Genomic DNA, 26,568 nt, shown 5'->3' on the forward strand with positions numbered 1-26,568 from the left:
TCTGAACCATTATTGTGAAATATATATATATTTTTTATTTGCATAAACCGTGCTAGCAAATGTTCACCTTCAAATTCAATTTTTCGAACTTTAAATCATAAATAAACCTTATCAGTATGTTATGCAACGTACGCGATGTAAAACCAACGGCTATAAAAAAAAAATAATCAACTCATGGGACAATTAATATTGCACGAGCTTAAGTTCACAGAGATAGTTTGCGAATTTAATCTCGAAATCTATACAATCAATTTAAACATACGAACCCTAAATGTTCAATCCAATTTTATTCACGAATAAGACATTCACATACTAAATTTGTAACTTTTTTCAGTTCATCAAATGTAAACCGAAGCATATAAACAAATGAAGGCTTAAGAAATTATTTTAATTATTTTATTTTTATTTAACTTTCATTGTTTGACTCTGTATTAAATAAAAATAAAAATTCAGTTCACTTGTAAATTATATCAATTTAACAATTTAAAATTATCATTCAAAATAGAGACAGAGTCAGACTTTCAAACTAAAACAATTAATTATATAATTTTTTTCTAAAAAATAGAAATCAATTTTATAGTACCATTACATTTTATTTTAAATTATATAAAAAAATTATACAAAACTACAAAAAAAAAAAAAATTAAATTGACCTCATTGCCTCTTCTTGAATCCGATGTACGGTTGAATTTAATTGCTAGTTCCGTGCGACAGCGTAAAAGTTGGCATAATTGATATCTTATTTTCTTTACTATAAACTTTAGTTTGAAGTAACGGATTTATGAAAGAACCAGATTTTATTTCTATTCCACATTTTTATTTCGCAAACGAAATCAAGTGGTTGTATTCCATTTTACCTGTTTTTTTTTTTTTTTTTTTTTTTGGGTTTGTGTGCATGGACCTAGGATAGGTTTGAATATAAGGAAAAATATTTTTTTAAGAGATATTCATTCAATGATTCAATGGTCAACGATCAACGGTAATTTTCTTTTAAAATATATACCTACGATATAGAGTCTTCATAATAAATTTAATAAAAAATATTAAATTAAATTTGTAATTGGTTATAATAACAACAAAATTATTTGATAATAAGATGATTTAATGATTGATAAAAAAAATAATTATATTTATATTCCTTATCGTAATATATTTGAAAGTCCTAGACCAAACAAATAATTCACAAAAGGTTGACATTAAATTATAATATTCCACTGGTAATTAGAGATTTTTATTTTTTGGAAACAACTTAAATGATTGTAGTAAATCCTTATAAGATGCGCTTAATGCAGCCTTAAGATTTCCTAGGATCAATATATCCAAAGTAGAACTCTACTCTGGTGTTCTTAAGTTTATCAATTTTTTTTTTTTTGTGAAGTCAACTCTAAAACCTATCAGATTGATTTCAAATGACGAATCTAAACCGTTGAAACTTATCTATATTACGAGTGATACATCTACACGAAAAAAAAAATTAATTAATTTAATATAAAATCAAGCGGTCAAAATTAGAAGATTTATAAATTAATTTTAATACATTCATTTTTTTAACGTTTTTTTTTACCACTTGACTATATACAAAATTAATTCAAAATTTTTAATTTTTTTATGTAAACACCATCACTTACGTAAGATAGACAAATTTCAACAATTCAGATTCATCAACTGTGTTCTGTATTATATGGTGCACTTTATTAGTGGGCCAGTCAAGAAATACCCTTAATTAAAAATATCCGCTCACATATTAAATAGTAGTTATAGGAAATACTAGTCTTTTATATTTTTTTTTTTATTTCACTCTTTTTATCTTTCCAAAATTTGAAAGCTATGGCATAACCTAACAACGCCTAAGAATCTACTTTTATAAAGAAAATATTTTTCCCCACTTGAAAGCTTATTAATTACGCTGCTAAATATATATGTTGCTGATCTCTTTTTGTCTTTTGGTTTTTTGGGGGGTAGAAATGATAAATGCTAGTATGGAATTATTAATTTATTATATAAATATTTTGTTGAAACTTGAAAAATGGAACACAGGCAGTCACTCAGTCAAGCAGGCCTGAAATTTCCCAAAAGAAAAAAAAAAAAATGGAGAAAAGGGTTTAAGAGAGAGAGGTATTTCTGAAAGTTTGTTAAGAAAGGAGAGTTAACATGAACCGGAACTTTTCCACGTCTCTCTCCATCCTGGCCGTAACCTCTGCCCTCTGGTAGTTGTCGCCGATCGAGATCCTCTCCAATTAATGATGGTTTGATCCGTCACAGGTGTTGCTCTAGATCAAATATTAACTGTTGATCCAAAATTCAATGGTCGATACTGCTCCTCCAACCAGTTGCTATATATAATGTCGATCTGTTATTGAAACTTTGAAGGGATGATTTCTATGGACCTGTCATTCTGCTGTAGACGATGGATGGTTCACGTGCACCTCATCCTTCCTCTGTGTCTGTGGTAGGAATGTACGACACGCGGTGGACCATGTTTACAGCTCTATTTCAGTGCGAATGTGGTAGAGACTTTTAGTTGGCCCCGCCCCCGCCCCCGCGTGTTTCTTCTCTCCAAGTAATAATGTCTCCAAAATTGAAGGTGTCATTTCATTTTTTTTAATTGGGATCAGTAATTTATTTATGTACATCATATACTATAAATTATTATTGTTTATGTTTATTATTTTTGAAGTATGGACGTTAATAATAATAATGGGGATCAATTTTTAATTTCTCTACAGATGAAGCTAAAAATCAGCCAAATTGACGGGTAAAGATCTTAAAAGAGCAATATTGTCTTCCTGCAGCGCACATACAATAAAATCAAAACAACCGCTGCATGTGATTCTTGCGCTGCATGAAGTGAATTGCCAAATTTATCTTCGGGTTATCTGTGCCGCTGTGCGACAAAGCGGTGAAGCACAGGTGGGTTCGCACTGGAGACCACAAACACAAGTCGTGACAATATGATTTTGTTGCTATACTACAATCACAACCGTCCAATAACTGTTTTCCCACATAGATTGACGGTTCGATTGTTATTTTGACCTCCTGGAGAAGATAGTTTCCAGTTTTCCACGGATCTCTTTTTTAAACCTGTGTAAGTGTAACGAAACTATTTTATTACTCTTTTGATCTGGACCACATTTAAGTCATACACCGAAAGAAATTTAGTATCTCATGGGAGTTGGAGTCTTCGAGATAAGGATGCAAATGGATCGTAATATAAATTAGATATTAATTAAATATGAATACATATAGGAATATAATTTACATTTTAATTTAAATATTATAACAATATTAACATATTATATTACAGATTAACTTTATTTAAAAATAAAAGTGACATATAATACAAAATCTGAGATTAAATAATTTTTCGCATTTAAAAATTAATATGATGGTCACAGAGAAAAATAGTAGATAGTCTTGCTTCTTTTTTTCCCTGTGCTGACGAAAGTAACACATACAAATAGAAAACAGAGATGAAAAATTATCTTTTCACCTTGTGATTTTTCTCTGGTAGTAATTTTACTGGCGATTTTCACCTCTCTAAATCGTGCAACGTGGTTTGGTGGAAGTATTCGAAGGAGTTTGTGCCATGTAAGATAAGTTGGAGGGGTAGGACTTGGAAAACAACCAAACAGAAAAAAAATCTAAAAAATTGGATATTCGAAAAATAAAAATACATAAATATACACAAACTGTATTGGTTTTTTGGTTCGATTGTTATTCAAATTGTCAGTTCGGTTAAAACCAAATTAAAATTTTCAAACCAAAATTTTATTCGATTTTCAAACATCAAACTGAACCAGCCCAATTAAACTTGTCAAGCGAATAACAATCGAACCAAAAAACCAAAGCAAATTTTAGTTTGCTTGGTTGAACTAAAACAAGAGAGATTAAATTTCAAAAGGTACACAAATATATTTAATAATCATAGAAATAAATATCAAGACATACCTCAGTCGAATTAATATTAGAGAGATTAAAATGAAACAAATGCAAAAAAATTCCGAAATAATTCAAGTAAATATTAAGTAAATTTTAATTTATTCAGTCAAACTGAAATAAAAATGACTAACCGAAGTAATTTAAAAATTAAACTGAATCATTTAATTTAAAATTTGCACATTTTAGCTGAAAATCAAATAAACTGAATCTAACAAATCTCGGCCATTTTTATTAATACCCAAAAAAAAAAACATTTTTACAATAATAACCTGACAAATTTTTTTTTTTTAAATCTGACCAGACCGCCGGTAATTGGGGCGGTCCGATTCCATACCAGACCGCCTGGATCCCTGGCGGTCCGGTAGCCCCTTTATACCCGACCCGTTAGCCCCCCCTTCTTCCCTTCTCTGTTTACCGAACCAGAACGAAAAAAAAAAAAAAGAGCAGCGCCGCGGCACCCACCCCGCCCAGCTCCGCCACGCCCGCCGCTCGGCTCCGCCAGGTGCACTCTCTCTCTCTGCTGCCCCTCTCTCTCTCTTCTGCCTCTCTCTCTCCCTCTCTCTCTCTTTCTGCCTCACTCTCCCTCTCTCTCTCTCTAACCAATTTTGAATATTTTTGCCCCTCTCTCTCTCGTAGGGGTGTCTTTGTGGTACATTGATCGTGATTTGGTGCTTTTGGGAAGGTTTGGAGGCGAAGCGAAGGATCTCGAAACCGAAAAAATTGTAAGTATGTTATTTAGTTAATTATTTTTTAAATATTTCTTTTAATTATTTGTAAAAATTGTAAATATTTCTTTTAATTAATTTTTAAATATTTATTTTAATTATTTTTAAAATATTTCTTTTAATTATTTTTAAAATATTTATGTCAATTATTTTTTAAATATTTTGTAATTATTTTCTAATTAGTCGTTGATTACTGTACAGTTAGTATTTAATTACGCACATAATTAGCCTTCCTAATCAATTACTGTACAGTTAGTATTTAATTACGCACATAATTAGCCTTCCTAATCAATTGTTGTCACTTGAAACCCTAGTTATAATGGCACCCAAAGTTGAAAAAAATAGAGGAAGAACTGAAACCGAACGCGAAGCAAAAAGAGCACTCATTAATAATTTTTGGACGGCTGAAGCCTACGCGATGCGGAATTTGGAAAGATTGTTTTCACCCAAAAATAATGAAGAATTTCTGAGCACTCTTGATCCATCAATTAGAAAAATGCTGATGGAAGGCTGGGTGGACAGGGTCCCTCCACCTGGATGGGGACAGTGCTGCTTATGTGAGCTGAAGGGAGATATGGTGGATATGTTCTTCTGTTATAAATGTGGCAAAGCTGTTCATCCCAATTGCATGGACCTGCATGCAGATCTGCTGAATGACGCTCGTCTCACTACGTGGGAGTGTCCTGCGTGCGTCCGTCGGGGTGAGAAAAAAAAGGGAGCAAGCTCCTCGTCTCGTAAGGCTTAGACCCCAATTGTATGTTGTTGTAGTATTTTATGTTTTAACTGTAACGGTTTGTATAATTGCTATTTGAACTGGTTGTTGCTGTATTAATTTTATGTTACCTTATTCTATGGACTCGACGGTACTGTATTATTTAGTAATGTATATGGATTTTATGAATTTTAAATTCCTGGTATTTTAGTTGAACATGAGCTGCATTATTTTTGAATATGCTAGAAATAAGTGTATGTGTATGTGTATATTATACATATAGTTCACCAAACAAATAAAAATAAAAATAAAAATCAAAGTTATAAAAATTTACGATATCACTTCGTAAATATATCAAATATTTTATCTTTTGGCATACACATACACATATACATAATATTTTATTTTTTGAACTGTTTAATTTTTTTTTTTAAATGTAGTATGCCTAAATCTAGACGGTGGGGACTACGGCCTACGCCTGGAGCGGGTTCGGGTGGAGCGGGCCCGTCGTCTGATGAGGATGTGGCTGGAGATGGAGCAGGATTTGAGCATCCGACTGGAGCGGGTCAGTCGTCTGAGGCCGAGCCTAGTTATCGCTGCCACGATCCTGACACCTTCAGTCCTATTCTGTGGACCCATCATGTTAAGCACCGTGTCTCATTGGCATCTCTTGAGGTACGTGATTATTATGCGTAATGTACATATTACTAAAAAAATAACACGATTTGAGTCTCATAAATTTATAATAAATACAGGACGATGGCTTACTTACGGTGAGGCACCGCAGGTCTGAGATTCCGTTTGGTCTGAGATTCCGTTTGTCCCGGACGTTTGAGATATGAGGTCTGGTACCAGAGACACGGCATGCCGTCAGTCTACCTTACAGGCCATTACGGCGACACCCTTCGACGTAGACTGATGGAGGATTCATCTAGGAGTTTCTTGCCTTGGGGTCCGATCCATGCTCGTGCGGTAAGTACAACTGAAATATACTTTAATTAAAAATTGCAAATTTTAATTACTTATTGTTGTCATAATCATGATAATATGTTGAGTGCAGTTACTGGCAGCTGTGAGAGGGGTTGGACACAGCTTGGTCTGCATGGCGAGGGATGCTTGGCGAGCCATAGGATGCCAAATGCTCGAGCACACGGCACCAGTCGTGGAGGTAGGCGGTTGGGAAGGCCGCCTCATTGGCATGATGCGCGATGCTGGAGAGAACATCAATTGGCGGGAGGCGATCAAGACTACCAGGCGAAATCCGGATCAGCCACCAGTCCCTATCTACGCCTCCGAGATGCCGCCACCTCCTGCAGGTGATTACAATTTAATATTAAAAGTAGGACACACATAATCATTTCATTTTCCTCGAATTCTCGGTTCTAATTAAGTTAACTTTCAATTATGCAGCTGATGACTCAGGTTGGGCATTCCACGAGTGGATTCTGAATACCCAAGGATGGGACGCTTACTACAATAAATATGGAGTTCCGGTGGAGATTGGCCCGGTATGTCAGCTTTCTATATTTTATAGCAGAGTTTTTTGTATATAGCAGATCTGACCTTATTTAAATTTAGGATGGAGTACCTGCTCGGCAAGACCCTCTCGGTTTTAGCACGAACGACCTTCCCGAGGAGGATACAGATGACGAGGTGATTGCCTCTTCGAGACCAAGATACATAGATACGATGCAGCACGACTATGAGGCTGGTGGGAGTGCATCTCAGACCACAGATGGATTTGTATCTGCATTATTTGGCGCACCGCCTCCTGCCACCTATGCACCTAGCTGGGCCGAGGATCCATGGGAGATGCGTACGCAGACCACCGTACGGATAACTGTATCGGTACTGACTCTGGTATAGCTGCAAATGTAGGGATTATGGGTGTCTGTCTGGGCGGTGGTGGTGGTACAACTTCAGTAAACTCACGGGAGTTATGGTACCCCGGGTTGTCATAACAGGGACTGTGGTACCCCTGGTTGTCATGAGGGGAGTGGTGGTACCCCTGGCTGTCATGAGGGGAGTGGTGGTACCTCTGGCTATCATGAGGGGAGTGGTGGTACCCCTGGCTGTCATAAGCCGAATTGTCATAACCTGAAGGTCCAGCAGGGGGAGCCCTAGAAGGTCCAGCCCCAGCCGCACTAAAAGGTCTAGCCCCGGCCTGGGGAACCCTCCTGGAATATAAGTCTATCATAGCGACCCCCCTAGACTCAAATTGTTGGTACACAGCCTTCCACAACTCCTCATCTGTTATAGGAAAACTCACAAAGTAAGGTCTACCCGCCCCAGCCCGTTGTGTGTCAATTCGGGTAGCCAATTCTAATTCATACCGGTTGGGGTTCACACCAGTCTTTTCATATACTAGTTGCTTAAGTTCAATAAATGTGGTTCTTTCATTAACCTGCAAGCCGAATGAGGCATCTTTCGAGTAATACACGCCATCTACACCCTTAATTAGCCTACCGCCCACGTACAGTGCAACCAGCATTTTGTCCTTAACAAACTACATTTAAAAAAAAAATTCATAAGAATTACAGTATAATAGATTCATTATTTTTTGGAATTTAAAAGTTAATTATAATATTAATTAAAGCCTAATTTATAGTTTTTACAGACTGCGGGTATAATAATTATTAATTAAAAATTAAACATAAAATAATTAAATAAAAAATAATATACCTGTAGCAATCGCCTCTAAATCGCTTAAAATCGCTTCAAAATCGCCAAAATCGCTCTCTCTTTCTTCTCTGTGGTTTAATAAATGATACTGTGCTGGAGAGACAGCAGACAGAGCTGCTATATGGCAGCATAATGGACCGCCAGGATCACTGGCGGTCTGGTCCATAGTGGACCGCCCAGGTTCCTGGCGGTCTGCTATGGAACCAGACCGCCAGCAACCCTAGCGGTCTGGTCAGATTTAAAAAAAAAAAAAATTTCAGGTTATTTTGGTAAAAATGTTTTTTTTTTTTGGGTATTAATAAAAATGGCCGAACAAATCTCTAGCTAGAGGGAGGAATTATAAGCAACGCTCACACTGTAAACATATTCCCGGTTTATTCGATGAATTTCCAAGGGTCTCCTCTCCTGGATCTGATAATTTAGGTCCTTGGGACCTGCAGTTTACGCATATCTTACAAACGATGAGGTGGAGGCTATTAGTTGGATTATTTATTTTATCTAATCAGGCCAGGGCCCAGTGCCCAGGGGAACAAGTGTTGGTGACACTGACACTGTGAAAAATGAGCGGTAAACTTCCCTTCTGCTTCTGGTCCAAATGCCCTGCTATGTCTCCTCTGCAATCCTAGCCCCCCTCCCCTCTACAATTCAATGGAAAAAAGAGCCAAGAGAGCTGAGCTGACTTAATTTGCAAATTTTTAAAATTCAAACTCTATTCGTATTTATATAATTGACTAAGGTATTATATTTCATATGCAACGTTGTAAATTTGAGAGACATGACTGATCATCGACGTCACACATTAAATTGACAATCATATTTACTATATTTATGTAACATTTCGTCATTTGACAAATTCTAATCTACTTATTGAAAAACTTACGCTTATAAAACAAAAACAACTTCCGGATGTCCATAATAGCACAAAATAGAATAAAGAAAAACCGGCCATTTTTATTAATACCCTAAAAAAAAGATATTTTTTTTAAAAACTGCTCTGACCGCCAAGCTCACAGGCGGCCCAGTTTCTCTAGTAGACCGCCCGGTCCAGTGGCGGTCCTCTATTTATTTTTTATTTTTTTAGAGATCTTAATATTTTGATTTAAATAATTTTGTGAAGAAAAAATTTTCTTGTATGCCAAAAAATAAGACATTTGATATATTTATGAGTGAGATGTCGTAACTATTTATAACTTTGATTTGATTTGTCAGTTGGATATCACAAGTCTAAAGATAACATTAATTAAGGACTTCACCTTGATTCTTAATAATTTATTTTATTCAAATATACACAAGGAAATATGGTTAGATTGCATCAATGATGTCAACTTCTTTATTTTTTTTAGAGAATAATTGGAGAGCGAGAGAGAATAATTGAATTATTTGATTATTGTCAACATATACCATTTGCTCGGAGATAGGCAAACAAACACAACAAATATAAATGCATTTTAAAATAATTATATGGATGATTCTTGAATAATCTCTTAGGCTTTTGACTAAACAAAATACCGATCGTTGTATGTCTACCGTTAAACGAAAACTTAAATTAAATTTTTGAGGCACTAAACGATGTTTTTTTTTTAATTTTGATGTTTTGCATGCTCAGGGGTTTTCCTCGGGATGATATTTGGATCCATCTCGTCCCCCTCTTTCTGAAAAGTGGTCATATGCGCAAATCCGACTTTCCTAGCCAAAGTTATGACTATTTAAAGTTTTTTCAAAAACTGAATTTTGGAAAATCATAACTAACTGTAAAAAAATCCAAATAAATTAAAATTTGTCAATTATGTGTATTTTTGAATGCTCTACATGCTGGTGTTATCACTTTTGCAATTTGGTCCCTGTATCAATCCATACTTGCTGATTTACCAGCAAAAGTCAAATTTGATGTTTTTAGTGCACTGCACTATACCAGTGGTCTTTGCTTAATGCTTGGCTGCTGAGTTTGGACTTGGTACCATATCAGATGTCAGTCTAGGGTGCATTGTGCATGGCCAGAGATCTAATTTGAGATTTTAATATGTTTGAGTAGCTCTAAACTACTGTTTTAGTATCAGAAATAAAGAGAAGAAGATCAACAAGCTGTCAGAGGACAAGTCCTTAATTAGTATTATCTTTAAACTTGTGATATCCAACTGACAAATCAAATCAAAGTTATAAAGAGTTACGACATCACTTCATAAATATATCAAATGTCTTATTTTTTGGCATACAAGAAAATTTTTCTTCACAAAATTAGTTAAATCAAAATATTAAGATCTCTCTAAAAAAAAAAAAAGAGGACCGCCGACCCTCAGGCGGTCTGCTAAAGGATTTGGGCTGTCCGTGGACCTGACGGTCGGGACAGTTTAAAAAAAAAACAGAATGTGGAGGCAGTTTTAAAAAAATATTTTTTTTTTCAGAGCATTAATAAAAATGACCGAAAAAAACTAATACTCAAATAACAACTTATCAGACCTATTTTGTATCCAACAAAACACTTCTATTATTAAATATATGGAAGTGCTTTAAGACATTTCATTAATTTAGTGAAGATAGGTGTGAAACTGTACAATATTTGAAAATAAAATTGGATTATCCTTGTGTGTTAGGTTCAGTGTTTTAAAATATAATTTTGTTCATGCATGCGGAAAGTCATTGCATACTGCATATGCGGCATGCGGCCACATATGCAAATTTATATACAGAAATATATATGCGATTTACTATGTTTTGTTAAAGAAATATAGATAAAATAAATTTATATTTAATGACTTGTCTAGTCTAGTGGTTTGTGTTTTTTACTATATTATAAAGGTTATGGATTCTAATCTCTTTCACCGCAAAATAATTTTTAGTTTTTTTTTAAGTCCGTATGGACCACATATGTGTCCGCATATTCAAAATCGCATAAACTTGATTGCATTAGATTCTATATAACAGAAGAACATTTCATAAGCATATGCGATCGCATTTAAAAACACTAGACTTAGTTAGTTGTGATTATTTTTTTAAAGTTAGAAACTGATTGGGATTTGAAAAATTATAGGTCTGTGTAGCTTTCAAAATACTTAGGTCGTTCTTTTCTACAATATTTATTTGTTAAAGTGTTTTATGTATTTACATCTATAGAGTATAGATTACGAATTTGATATATACAGTTCAAATAATCACTTCATAATGACTTTCGATATTAAAGAAATATTAATGACTTTTGATATGTACAAATGTTAAATAAGAATAAGTTTTTTTTTTGTATAACTTGTGTTTACCGTTCACTGCAAAATGTTTAATGAGGAAGAGTATTTTAAATAATTATGTTTTTTTCACAATTCACTATAAAATATAAAACGAGGGTAAGTATTTTAAATTATATATTGTTTACCGTTTACTAGAAAATGTTAAATGAGGTAAGTATTTTAGATAATTTTACCAACTAAATTCTAGAAGAGTCGTCCCTCTTGTCTTCTCTCTGTCCATTTCTCGCTCACTACTTACCTTCCCCTTATAAACCACTCCACCTCTTCTCTCCTTCTCCCCCCCCGCCTCCCACTCTCTTCTCCCATCCAAACCCTAATCCTAGCCTCCCTCTCTATCTCCAGCTCTCATCTCTATCTACGCTCACATACACACACCTGACTCGCAACCACCTGCTGAAAGCTGAGAAGTCAAGGTACAGATCGCCGGAGATATGTCGTCAGGCCGGTACATGGCGTATTCCCCTTCTCCCTCCACCACGCCTCACTCGCCACACCTCCCTGGTCTCAGGGCCCCGATCACAGATCAAGAGAAGTACGAATTTACGATTTAATTCTCCTTTTACTCTTTTGTTTAGTTGCTTTTACAGTACTGAGAGTACAATTTCTCCGCATTAATAACCAAGTTATATCTTCTTGCTCCGTTTGTGCTTCTCTTCGATCTGCTTTCTTCTTAGATTTGTACTGACAGTCTGAATTTTCCTCCGTGTCTCTGTGTGATCCCAATTTGTTCATTTTGGAATATGTTGCTGTCTGTATGTATATTTTTTAAGCTATTATCATCGTATCATGAACTTTCAGATCCAATTTGTAAACTGTTAATATGCATCAACGATTCATTTGTCTTGACGTGGTATAAAGATCTTTATCTTTCATTTCAGATCCTTTTATTCAATTCTCCTACTTCCGATTCTTTTTTAGATCTGCTTTTTACGTGGCGCATTAAATTTCGTTCGCAATTTTCGCATATGTATGCTGTTTTTTTACTAACTTCGTTGTATTATCGATTTGCTACAACAGATATCTTACAGAACTGCTTGCAGAAAGACAGAAGCTCAGTCCTTTTCTTCCAGTCCTTCCCCATTGCTACAGGTTGCTGAATCAAGGTCAGATTCTGTTCTTTTATATGTTTTTCCCTTTTTATATTAGATTAGATAGATAATAGATGCTCTTTTTTTTTCATTATAAACAATTATGGCTAGAAGCTTGTATGCAGAATGAAAAGAACTTAACGATCAATTCATGTCTACAGACTGACAAAATTTGGTATATTCCTTTTTGTCTACACTGTGATATACTTTGATTAAAGTGAGGCCTATCTTTTTGCAATAGATTGCGATATTGTTATTCCAGGTTTGTACATTAAGTACACATTGCTGACTGCAATTATTCATAGCTAACCTGGCAAGAGTATTCTCTCTATTCCTCTGTGCTAAATTTTCCATTGGTGTGATATAGAGGATCTTTGAATTACTGACTTGATGTTTGATATCAAATTTTGTTTAGGATTTGCTTTTCTTTTCCTTTTTTGTTGTTGTTTTGTTACCTGTATGTCATTCATTCGAAGGCCGGTTGCAAAAGCACTAGATTTCCTAATTATACTAATGAATGTACTTTTATTTTTGTGTGGTGGTAGTGGTATAGTTATCACATCATCAATTTAGTGAAGTTACTTTATCAAGGTCTAATAAATTCATTGGACCGGATATATATAGCGTAACTATTGGGGAATCTTTCCTTTTCCTTTTTCTTTTTTGGGCATTTAAAATGCAATGGTTATGGTGACATGTATTGGCAGTTGCTATTTTTTTTAACTTCTATTTTAATAATATGTAATGATGTTTCTCTTTTACCGGGACAATAAAAATTGTATTATTATGTTTCTATCTTCTCATTTGACAATTGCTAAAACTTACCGTAAGATATAGTCAGCTATTTATGTCGGCATTTTCCACTTACAGATGCAGTTTAACTGTCTAATAACTTTAAACCTCTTTAATTGCACATTAACCTAGCTGTTCTGACCATTTATTTATAATATTGGTAGAAATGGGATCCATGCACTTTTTCTAAAATCCACCAAATGATGTTGATTATATACGGCAACTGTGAGCAGAAGCCTTTGCCTTTATTAAAAACATTAGAAACCTGTTTGGGATGTTGAAATAGAAAGGAAGAAAAGAAGAAAAAAAATCATTGTAGATTACATGCAAAATCCTTCATGACTACCTGAACAGTGTTGCAAAAGTTTTATGAACAATAAACTTTATAAAAAAATATTGAGGAGTGAATACTGGATGTTCAGAGTACAGACTAACCCTGGGGAGGTAATGAGTTTCAGAGATAAGGGAGAAAGAATGACCATTTTTGCCTCCTCTTCTATCTTGTACCCTGATGCTTTACCAAGTGCTAACTTAAGAGTCTAACAACATATTCTCTGATTATGATCTGATATATAAATTATACAGGGATGACTAAACTGTAAGAGCTTCCTCTTATATCATTTTAATGATTTTCCACTTTGGTGAATAGGCCTCAAAAAGTTCTTCCCTCAGTTCTTCCCTCAAGTCTCCTCTCAAATACTCATTTTAAGATTCAGAAGTCTCAGTATGCCATGCATATTTTATCTTTTCCTCCAAACAATGGCCATGATAATTTACATGTTATAATTTGGATTGTTATTCATGTGATAGTTATGCTAACTTTGACATAACCTGTAGTAGCACTAATGTCTCTTAATTTACCACTGACAAATGCTAACTTCGGAATTGTTATTGGTTTGGAATTGAAATTTATTTTGAAGCAGAAATATTGCGTGTGTCAGCAGTATTGGAGAATGCATCACAACTATTAGAACATGGTAGCCCACTAACAACTGGAGGCCTCTTTTCTAATGGTGGCAATGCTGACTTAAATGGATGGGGCTCCTCTTTCCAATCTGAAGTACGGCTTTCTTACTAACTCATTAACCATTATTAACTTAATTGGTGTCTAATTTTGGTAGATCTTATTCTAACTCAATTTAACTTTAACCGATCGACCTAACTTGGGTTCAGACTTAACCTCTAATGCTTTTAACACAATCTGCTTAACTGTTGTGCTAACATGAGATAGCCCTAACCCTTATATTGTAACTTTTTTTTTTGAGTAAAGGTTGGAGGTCAAGCCACCTAACTATTTAATACCCTTGTAATACAAACAAAGGATTTCCCCCATCTGGGTTTCGAACCCATGACCTTATATTGTAACTTATCTTGGCATTCTTGTTTTGTGTGATTACTTGTGCAATTGCACCTATTTTTTTTCCCCTTTGGGTGGCATGTAAAGCTATCTGTAATTTCAGTATTTCATTTGCTACAAATAAAAAGGCAGTTCTGTATTAAGTTTGGCTAAAGTTGTGTATAAGTTCCTCTGTATCACTACTCTATAATTTTTTGGTATTTGTATTTTATTTGTATTATTGCAGCAGTCATCTGGTCATAGCTGGCTTGGATCTCAAGGCAGTTCGTCTGGTCTTGTTGTCAAGAAAACCATCAAAGTTGACATCCCTGTTGACCAATACCCCACTGTAAGTTTTATGATGTTTACATCTTATATCACACAGTACTATATTCCCTACATGTCAGGCAGCGTGGTACCGGTCTCTGTTTTCCAAATTTCTTTTGTGTGCCCATCTGTTTGTTTATTGCACAGCTTGGATCAATATTGACAACAAATTGAGATAGAATTGGGTATCAATTGCTTGATGGAGGATTTGATTTTTCTAAATAGATGTTTTGCTGGGTTAAAATTCGGACTCAGTGCCAGTATATTGGGTCTGTTGAGGTTTCATTAATCTTTGTGGGCAATTGCACTCTTGAGGGTGTTCATCACAGTTTAATTGTATCAACTGGGGTTTGGTCGGATGGTTGAATCTCGATTCATGTCGGAGAGGTACCATGCCATTTAGAACTCATCTCTGTAGATCATGTGAAGGTACCACACCTGTGGTATGGTTAATGTGACTATTAACAAACACCTGATGATTCTTTTCTCTTTGTGTCTTTTTTTGTTTGTTTCTAGCAGTACAATTTTGTTGGACGAATCCTGGGTCCAAGAGGTAATTCTCTTAAGCGCGTGGAGGCAACCACCGATTGCCGTGTTCTTATCAGAGGCCGGGGAAGCATTAAAGACCCTGCCCGGGTACGCTTGGTACACTTACTCTATACAGACCTTATCAAAATATTTGGTCTTCCTGTCCTGCATATCCTAATATGCTTCTAAAAGAGGAAAGTTATAAGAAAAAAATGCTCTGGAAAAAAGAGATTAATTACTTTATTAATTCTATTTGTAACTCCATATTATAGGAAGAGATGATGAGAGGGAAACCAGGGTATGAACACCTGAATGAACCCCTCCACATTTTAGTTGAGGCCGAGCTTCCTGTTGAAATTATTGATGCACGACTCATGCAAGCTCGTGAGATCTTGGAAGACCTTCTCAAACCTGTGGTAAGTACCATCCTTGTCCCTTCTGTTTCTCTTTCTACGACATTATCAGGGGCCAAGTTGCAAAATATGCTTTTGCTATGGTTTTTTTTGAAAGAATTGCAAGTATATGCTCACAATGTAATATTCTCAGTTCTGATCATACAAGTCAAATGTTCCAACTAGTGACTTTGATTCAGGCATACTCAGTGTTTTTTCTACCCTTATTTTAGGATGAATCACAAGATTTCTTCAAGAAGCAACAGCTGAGAGAACTGGCCATGCTCAATGGCACACTTCGTGATGATGGGATGCAGAGATCAGGCTCAGCCTCTCCTTTCAATAACAGCCTCGGCATGAAGAGAGCGAAGACAAGGGGCTAAAACTGACATAAAATAAAGTGTGAAAGAGTAATTATATGGTTAGGCCTTGTATTCAGACCGGTACGTATCTGGGTCTAACCTTCCTTTGGTTGGTATGATATGCTGAGTGATGTCATGCCTAGCTAGCGGGGCACTGGAACCTGGTGCTGTGCTAACTTAATACAAATTATGTGAACTGGATGATATATGTTTATGGTTTGTTGCTGGTTCATTTATTATTTGTGGGGTAGTGAAACTGAGCCAATTTTGTGTTTACTTTGGTCATTGTTATGTATGTTTCTGTATGACACAAGCCTCTAGTGTTGGGCTTGTGGCAGTAGTGTTAATTTTTTAGTCAAGTAAAAATGAAAAAAAGGGGGAAAAAAAAGAAATACAAAGATAGTGAGATTTTGTTTAAATGGGCCTGTAGAGTTGTAGTTCTTGTATTATTATTATTATAGGGACGTTGCTGTGTAATGTTATTAATTAAAAAAAAATGAAAAAAAACTGTTTATGTTAGTATATATATGTTCTCTTCTGTTCTGCATGCTTGATTATAATTTTTATAGAGCTAATTGCTCAATGATTTGGTTTGAAAGCGAGAGTTGCACCCATCAGGTGCTTTTGTTAATTAACTTGACGGAGACTAGGTGGTATTTGTTTAAGTGTTTAATTTTAATGTCTGCTGAAAATTTAAACAAAGTTCATAACACTGTCCAACTTCATAATTCAAATTAATTAAATTCTTGATGATTATGTGGTTTGTGGTCGATTAATTGAAAAAAATAGTGAACTGATAGGTCTTTGCGGTCTCTGCATACAGTATGTTTAAGTTTAACAATGCGACCTCCGAATCCGTGTATTTAGCCAAGCCCTTTACATCTGATGCGTTAAGACTCGAGTTCAAATTATGTCTAGCGCTACATGTACCACCCCCAAGATAGATTCAAATTTGAGGCATGTTACCGTGTAATTGACATTTACTTATATAAATTAAAATGCACAGTGAGTGAGATTATTTAGACTACAAGTAAACATTTGATTATTATTGAGAGGACCAAACTATACTAACACTTCTGAAAAAAAATAAAATTTAATTAAATTTTCAATATAAATAACTAAATTTTAATACATTGATACTTACGGGAAAGGAGCCATTAAGAGATATCACAAGGAATTATGATTGTTGAGATCTAAATTGTGAAGTAAGAGGTTTTACCGTTTTAGGCTTCAGTTAAGTCACCAAACAATAAATAGCTAGATCTGCTTAACTCGTGCATTTCTGATTTTTTATTGATATATTTTTTCACTTACTCTTTCTTGAGCAAGCAAACTATATTATATTATAAATTAATTTGGAAATATAAAATTATCTTTTTGTTATGATAATAATTTTTATTTTATTTTAAAATTATTCTGTTATCAGCGATGACTGCAAGTAATATCTCTATGTTATATTCCTTGCTGTTAAGGACAATTTAATTTCAAGGGGGAATTTCATATATATCCCTCGAAAGTTTCAATATTACGTATTTATCTCTCCAAAATAAGTAATTACATATTTATCCTTGAAAATTGTACAAACTCATATATTTGCCCAATCTAACTCTATAACATATCAAATATCTCCAAAAATAATTAAATAATATTTTTTAAACTTTAAAATTTATTTTACAATATTAAGTAATAATATGTTGACCATTATACCCTTCGGCCTTTTTAGTCCGCTTGAGTTCTCTTCTCTGTAAGTGTCAAACCTCCCCCGCCACTCTATCCAAACGCGTCAAATCACAGATTTATCCCCGCCTTCCCTAGTCACCTCCCCTCTCACAGATTTCTATCGCCCCTCGCTGCTTTAATTTTTCATTTTCATTTGGAGAGAGAGGCGGGAGGTTTGGCGCCTTAGAGAGAAGAGAACTTAGACGGATTAAAAAGACAAAAATGAAGAGTATAATAGTCAACATATTTTTTAATTAATACTTAATATAATTTTTTAGGTTTAAAAATATATTATTTAATTATTTTTGAAGATATTTGATATGTTATAGAGTTAGACTGGACAAATATGTGAGTTTGTATGATTTTCAAGGATAAATATGTAATTATTGATTTTGGAGGGATAAATATGTAATATTGAAATTTTTGAGGGATATACTTGAAATTGCCCCTAATTTCAATTGATTGTTAATATATATACTGCTACTTTGGGAAATATAAATTAACGTATTGTTATTTTAATTTTAATTTTAATTTGATTGTCAATTTATCTGTAAATAACGTACTGCTGCCTTTCATCATGCAACACATAACAAATTAAAGTCTAAACAGACGGAGACCAACTAGGACAACTATTAAGGGATAGAGATATATGAAGGTAGTAAAAGGAGAGCAAGTATTAAAAGAAGAAGCTTCCATTGCCAGAATCAGTGGAGCAAGACATACATATAGTCATCAGAAGATGGGTGGTAGCTGTCAGATTCAGAGTCATTGGATTCAACCCTGTTTCTCACTTCTCAGATAGTGTGACAGGTCCATATATTCTTGCGGATCCAAGTTCTTCCTCTGAAGTTTGGAAATTACTTGAACCTGTCCTCTGATTAGAGTTATCAAAGTGCCTACCTAGGTCAGATCAGAGACATCCATAGACAATATTAATGTTAGTTTAAAGTAAGAGTCATCATTCCTAATTTTGCACCAATAAGAAGCAAGAGATATGATAGAAGAACCTATATTAGCTAATGAGGGCATTACTCAGTCATTAAAGCATAGTTTATTTCTGGTTGTTTAACCAGATGTTCCAAAGGGTGGCTGCACGGAATATTCAACTAAAAGTACATCTTTTAAGGGGATACAACAATCTATCAATTGCAATTATATGTGAAATTATTATGTCTTGCTATTCAAGACCATATTGCAGTAGTAAAAGGACATTGGGCAAATAAGTGATCAGCTGTTTCAAGGGCTCCACAGAAGAGGCAATTTGGATTACCTTGCCAACCTTTTTGTAATAAATTGGATTTGGTAAGTATCTTGTCTTGTTTTAATAACCAAAGGAAAACTTTGATTTTTAGGGGTATATTTGCATTCCAGATGGTGATGTATTGAGTATTGTGAAAATCTCCATATTCTAATCAGATGTATAAGGAGTGTACTGTGAAGAGACCAAAATTGGTCCATCTCCATTGGATAAGATCGGGAGATGAGTAATTAGGGTTAAAGGAGATGAAATTTTTCAAGTTAGTCCATTCTACCAAAAGAATACTAGTTAACTGTCTAGTAAAGTGCAAAGAGAGATGTAAGATCTAAGGATTAGTAGAGGAGGGTATAAAAGCATTTGCTACAATAATGTTTGGATCAGAAGCTATTTTGAATAAGTTAGGGTGTAAACAGTATAAACTGCATTCTCCATGCCATCTGTCAAGCCAAAATGTACTGCATTCTCCATGCCATCTGTCAAGCCAAAATGTACTGCATTCCCATGCCATCTGTCAAGCCAAAATGCTGTTGATTGGCCATTTTGGACAATTCTATTAATTCCTAAATCAAATACATATCTAAGGTTTAAAATACTTTTCCAAAAGTGTGATAAGTTTGATGCATCTAAACCTGAGGCAGTGTATTTCTTCACAAAATAATTTTAGACCTCAATTAAACATGCACAACTCTTCGGCCATTTTTATTAAAACCCTAAAAAAAGTTTTTTATAGATCTGCCCCCGCATTTGGTTTTTTTTTTTTAAATTACCCCGACCGCCTGGCCCATGGGCGGCCCACCCCTCCTAGCCCACGGGCGGCCCACCGCATTTGGTTTTTTTATAGATCTCTTTTTTTTTTAAGAAATATCTTAATATTTTGATTTAAATAATTTTGTGAAGAAATTTTTTATTTATTTAGAGTGTATGCCAAAAAATAAGACATTTGATATATTTATGAAGTGATGTCGTAACTCTTTATAACTTTGATTTGGTTTGTTAGTTGGATGTCACAAGTTTAAAGATAACACTAATTAAGGACTTGTCCTCTGACAGCTTGTTGATCTTATTCTCTTTATTTCTGGTACTAAAACAATAGTTTAGAGTTACTAAAATATATTAAAATCTCAAATTAAATCTCTGTTCATGCACAATGCACCCTAGACTAATATCTGGTATGGTATCAAGTCCAAACTCAGCAGCCAAGCACTAAGCAAAGACCACTAGTATAGTGCAATGCACTAAAAACATCAAATTTGACATCTTCTGGTAAATCAGCAAGTTTTGACTGATATAGGGATCAAACTGCAAAAGTGCAACATGTAGAGCATTCAAAAATACACAGAATTGACACAAATTTCAATTTATTTGGATTTTTCTACAATTAGTTATGAATTTCCAACGTTCGGCTTTTGAAAAAACTTTAAACAGCCATAACTTTGGCTAGGAAAGTAAAATTTACGAGTATGACCACTTTTCGGAAGGGGGGGACGAGACGGATCCGAATATCACCCGCATCTGAAGCATTAGAATTTCAAAAAACGTCGTTTAATGCCTCAAAAATTCAGTTTAAGTTTTCATTCAATGGTAGACATACAACGATCGGTATTTTGTTTAGTCAAAAGCTTAAGAGATTATTCAAGAATTATTAATATAATTATTTTAAAATGCATTTACTATTTATTGTGTTCGTTTGTCTATCTCCGACCAAATGGTATATGTTGACAATAATCAAATAATCAAATTATTCTCTAAAAAAATGGTATATGTTGACAATAAGCAAATAATATATGTTGACAAGAATCAAGACCAAGTCTTTAGTGTTATTTTTAGACTTGTGATATCAAACTAACAAATTAAATCAAAGTTATAAAGAGTTACGACATCACTTCATAAATATATCAAATGCCTTATTTTTTGGCATACACTCTAAAAAAGAAAACTTTTTCTTCAAAAAAATATTTAAATCAAAATATTAATATCTCTCTAAAAAAAAAAGAACCGCCTGGACCCCAGACAGTCTGGTCCCTAGTGGACCGCCCCTAGCCCAGGCGGTCTGCTAGGAGGGGTGGGCCAGGCGGTCGGGGCAATTTTAAAGAAAACCCGAATGCGGGGGCAGATCTGTAAAAAACTTTTTTTTTTAGGGTTTTAATAAAAATGGCCGCACAACTCTTTGAACAACCAACTTAAACTTTCTTAATTAGACCTCAATCAAGCACCACCTCTATGTTGAAAACTTTAAAAGGTCGACTAACTTCAACAGGAAGCAATTCAATAGCAATGATTGCCGGACTAAAGCCATATAATGTCGTGCTGAGAAATTTGAAGACAAGACTAAGCAAGGAAATAATTCAATGTTTCTTTTATGCACAGTTGCACACCATACCAATTATGCACATGGTGGAAAAATCTAAGTGCACAGTACACCAAAATAGGCACAAGTAGAATGCAAAGGGAGACCAAGCTGATTTTTATGTTGGATTTACTGGAATTTCCATCTCTGTTACAGACGCATAATCCCATTTATTTCACTTGGATTGCTTGATTTTCTATTTTGTTGTTTAATTACTTGGTCTCAACTTAGACTGCAGAAAAAAGAAAAGACTTAGCAGGGCATCACTATTCACTAATGACCAATACTGTTATGCATCGATGGTGTACATTGATGAAAAATATATACACCAGTGTTATACAACTAAGACCAGACCGGGCGGTTGAAGCAGAAAAAACATACCCGGAAATTATTACGTACAGTTCGGTTCATTTAAAACACTAAAACGGTTCAGAAAAAAAAAACCCAAAACCCAGTTCATTACATATTTGATTCAGTGGTATATCTCCTTCTCCTTCTCCACCGATCTATCGTTGCTCTGTTTCCCTTTGTTTGCCTAAATAAATGGAAATAACCTACTTCTATGATTAGTCGTAACTGATTATGGAATCGATCAAATCTCTTGCTATTTTATTTTCATCATTAATCTCCTTTGCACAAATTAATGGCTCCAAACTTAAAAGAGTTCAAACCAAAATATGAAAAGAGAAATGAGAATCCTCAACTTCAACTTGATTGGTCCAAAGCTCCAAAATCAAGCTGTACGTTGCTTTAAGTAATTCTGCACTTTGAGCATATGGCTATATGATATTATGTGATTTGCAAGACATTATGGATGCAAATAGTTTATCATTCTTCATGGATTAAAGTAGTATTTGGAATCTGAAAGTTTGATAAGTTTGTATAGTTTACGCTATCAAGATGTTTGCTAAAATACTCAAATTCACTGATTAAGGCAGTGTTATAGAAAGAGGACCGGGCCGGGCGGTCAAAACCAAGTTATTGTCGGTTTTTAATAGAAAACCAGTGAACCGTATAGCAAAATAAATCGGTTCTCAAAGTTTCCTTCTTTTCTCCCCTCCCCCGATCTATCCTTCAACCATAAAAATCAACCAAATCACCTAATTAGCTGAGAGAATTAGAGAAACATCATATCTCTTGCCTTTTCCTTGACTCCTCTTATCTCATTTGCTTACAAATGGCCACCAACCCAACACCTGAAGGTTCAAGCTTCAAATTACATGAAGAAAAGTTGCTTAATTTCAAGTTTCATCAGTACAAGTTGTAACTAATTTCATTCTCATCTAATCAGTGAATTTGAATTTGTATGTAGCACTTGAATTTAAGGTATTTGATTTGCTCCTATTGTGAAGTTCACCGCTATTAAAGTATTTGCTGCAATGCTTAAATAAGTCCTACTCAATTAAAACACTTATCCAGTTTGATAACTCGTATCATGATTTCTTTTGCAATGCAGTGGAGTTTAATAGTATATTATTTGTCTAAAGCTAACTTTTAATATTAAACATGCTTGATTATTTGTATGTTTTGTTATATATATTTTTTTAAATCGAAAGATGGAGGTCAAGCCTATCAATTTATGTTTAGTTGTCTATAAAGAATCTCTATCCGGAGTTTGAACCCGTGACCTCTCACACATAGAGTGTTGCTCTTGCCACTAAATCAAATGTTGATTCTCGTACGTTTTGTTATTATGTTTTTCCTCTTGATGAAAGTTTTTCTAAATTTATACATAAGATTAGTTCGATAGTATATTAATCAATATATTTAGCTTGATAGTATATCAATCGATAAATTTAGCTTGACATATATTATGAAACATATGCGTATTAATGTACACAATATTCATATATCTGGTGAATATATAAGATATGAAAAATGAGCGGTTGAACTGGTTTATCCATCGATCCGATCTAGGGCTGTAAATGAGCCGAGTTTGAGCGAGTTACTCCCAACTCGAACTCAGCTCATTTAATAAACGAGCGAGTCAACTCGAGTTGAGATGATAATAACGAGCTGTAGAGCTAACTCGAACTCAGCTCGTTATCAACTCGAGTTGACTCGCAACTTGTTTAACCAGTCAAGTTCTTAGGTATAGAGGTGCTACTTTTACCTGATTACCCGGATCCGATTAATTTGGATAGGGTATGGTTTAAAAAATATAACCGGTTAAATTATGGGTACGGTTATAAAATTAATAATTTAATATCCGATCTGGATCCGAACAAGAACTGATACTGTAATGGATAGGATATGAGTTTCATTTAATTATCCGACCCATAACCGAACCCGACCCGATATCCGTATAAATACCCGATAAAACATATATTAATAACTATTAATATATAAAAATACAACTTTGCATATTAATTTTTGCATAAGCCATGGTGAGCCCAATACTTTTTCACAACTTGAATGTGAGAAAATATAATGTAGTCACATATTCGCTGTGTTTATACATACATATGAACGTCAAATTTATTCCTTCCATAACAGCCGCATTAATTTTTTAAGTAAAATTTATTGCTATGAATACATCCTTCAATATTTGCCTTAATATCCTTTGCATAATAATGAAAATTTATTGCTCTCATTGATATGTCATTTCTACAAATTATTAGTATTCCATTCATAGATTTTTTGAACTATAGAAAAGGAAATCGTCATCTCCAATATTTTACTTTCTAAAAATTATATCTCTTCTTCAACTATAGAGTTATTATTTTTATTGTGTTATGTAGCATGATATATTTTATTATTTATGAACAAGATCAATAGTATAATTTTTATTTTGCAGTAGTTTTTAATTCATATTATAATGATTTATGATATGTGATGTTTAAGAAATTATTATATTTAAATGTAAATGATTTTTCAAATGCTTTGGAGTTGTGACATATGCTCGCTCCGGATCCGGAACCACTCCGTATCCGAACCGGACCTGATAATTTACAAACAAGTTATAGGTATCTATCTATCCGGAACCGAAAGACTGGACTCGAAATATCTTCAGGTAGATAGGTATCCGGATCCGGACCTGACCCGATTTGAAACAAATAAGTATATGGATCGAAATTCGGACCCGAACACTTTTAGGGTACGGGTCCAAATATAATAGTATCCGGACCCGATCCGACCCAATAGCACCTCTAGGTATTGTTATACACTAATATGTGTTTATCTATACACAAACAATTGAAATGACCTAGTAATAGTTTATCTAAATGCAAACTATCTAACACAGAGATAATATGTCAACTCAAAGCAAACAACAACTTAGAATCCAACAATTTTTCATACAACTTAATACATAAGTTGAGTTATAAATGAGTGAGTTATGTAACTCGAGTTATAAATGAGCGAGTTGGGCTAAGCTCAAACTCAGTTCATTTATTAAACGAGTCAGCCAACTTGAGTTGAAACTAACTCGAGTTGTAAATGATCGAGTTAAAATGAGCCATTAATGAGCGAGTTATGAGCGAGTTGCGAGTTCGAGCAATTTTGTACAACCCTAATCCGACCAGTAACTGTTGATCTGAAACTTTACTGGATCAATGTCCGGTACGGTTCCGATAAGATTGATTATGGTCAAACCAAATTGTATAGGTCGTTTCACATCAAAACTAATGATTAAGTTAATTATAACCTTTACTTATCGTAAATCCAATATTGTTGTGCTGTATTGGTCTTATGTATATTGTAATTTAACTCAGTTGTATCATTATAATTCAATATGTTGTTCCTCAACATTTATTGTCACCTATTTTTCATAATTAATTCATCATTAGCATATGCAAGTAATCAAATATTAATGCATAAATGTACCTTAACCACGAAACTGGTAAAAGAAAAGCAAACTTGCTGTTACTTTGCTTAGCTCATGGAAATTCACAAGTGAATTGATGTTTTGATTCAATACATACGGGCAAATTGTCACAAATGCTATGAAATTTTTTCCATACAATATCTTTATCTCATAAAAAAAAAAAGTATTTAAAAGAATCAACAGTCGAATAGGTTGACCCATCAGTTTAGTAAACAATTAAACCAGAAATTTACCGGATTGATGCATGCTTTTTTTTTTTTTTAACATTGATTTACATGCAATACATTACACGATTTCGCAAGAAGAGGTACAGTTCAGGATATGGTTACTTGTAAGGTGCAGTAAGCCCAAATTAAGCTGAGTTAAAACATTACAACATCTATAGTGAAAAAAAAAATCAAAATAGCCATAACAACAAAAACCAGACAAGATGGCCATAAATTCAGGTTTCCTACAGATTGCAGCAGTGACTGAACTATCTAGTATCTATACACTATTTTACTGATTTGACCTGATTTCATACAGTGTTTTGGTTTTTCATGCTTTTTTTTTTTTTGAAAAAAAATCTGGCTTGCTTAGACAGCAAACTGCAAAGAAGAGAGTAGAAACAAAAATAAAATAAAAAATAGAATAGGTATAACATTAGCACTTATTACCTATGGCCTTAATGTCTCGTCTAAATTCCTTGACATAAAGATTTGTTAATGTAAAAGATTTCAGCCTAATTAATCTACAGAAGTGAAGTATTTGACAAAACACAAGTAATCAATACAGAGCATTAACTTAAGCTGAATATAAGAAATAAAGTTCCACTGATTAGGCTAAGACATTGCAGCAAGTAAAACACCATGTGCATGCTGCAACTATATTAGGAAACTGCATGCACAGATGGGCAAACAAACCATCAGCCACAGCCAATTTTTTTTTTTTTTTTTTTAAGTTAAGCCCCAAAAAGAGATGAATAAGAGATCAGAGTCACCATACGAGGAAAGCTAAGTTGGATAATAGCATCTATAAAAATAAGTGAGCCCACCTATTCTGAGCATCCAGTGAAGAAAGAAGGATGCTCAGAATAAGTAGCACCCCTTGAGTGGTCGATTCAAGATTCCAGCACCCAATGGTGTGAGCATTTCAATATCCAGGAGTCTGGGTAAATCAAAACAAAAAGAAATTTTGTTGGGCCTCCCCATAAAATTCATCCACATCTTAGCAACTCCAACACCAACCCAATGGTAAACTCTGCTTGTACCTATGCATGAATTAAACTAGGTTAACATGGAAGGGTACCTCATAGCA

At 34.3% G+C, this 26,568-nt stretch overlaps 1 protein-coding gene across 13 annotated transcripts; it reads left to right on the forward strand.

Moving 5' to 3' along the window:
• Positions 1-11,517: 11,517 nt before the first annotated feature.
• On the forward strand, positions 11,518-16,646 carry LOC144560141 (KH domain-containing protein At5g56140-like). 13 transcript variants are annotated; one of them, XM_078309308.1, is made up of 7 exons: positions 11,518-11,829; positions 12,315-12,400; positions 14,101-14,237; positions 14,761-14,862; positions 15,357-15,485; positions 15,641-15,784; positions 15,994-16,646. In XM_078309308.1, exons 1-7 carry the CDS (start codon positions 11,729-11,731, stop codon positions 16,141-16,143), a joined length of 849 nt encoding a protein of 282 aa, XP_078165434.1. In that variant the 5' UTR covers positions 11,518-11,728; the 3' UTR covers positions 16,144-16,646. The 13 variants fall into 13 exon arrangements, with proteins under 13 accessions (XP_078165434.1, XP_078165438.1, XP_078165435.1 ...); XM_078309312.1 differs by having other exon boundaries at positions 15,357-15,476; XM_078309309.1 differs by having other exon boundaries at positions 15,360-15,485.
• Positions 16,647-26,568: the final 9,922 nt, after the last annotated feature.

This window comes from Carex rostrata, chromosome 10, assembly GCF_964058835.1.
Source record: "Carex rostrata chromosome 10, lpCarRost1.2, whole genome shotgun sequence".
In the NCBI taxonomy this organism is placed as follows: Eukaryota; Viridiplantae; Streptophyta; class Magnoliopsida; order Poales; family Cyperaceae; genus Carex; species Carex rostrata.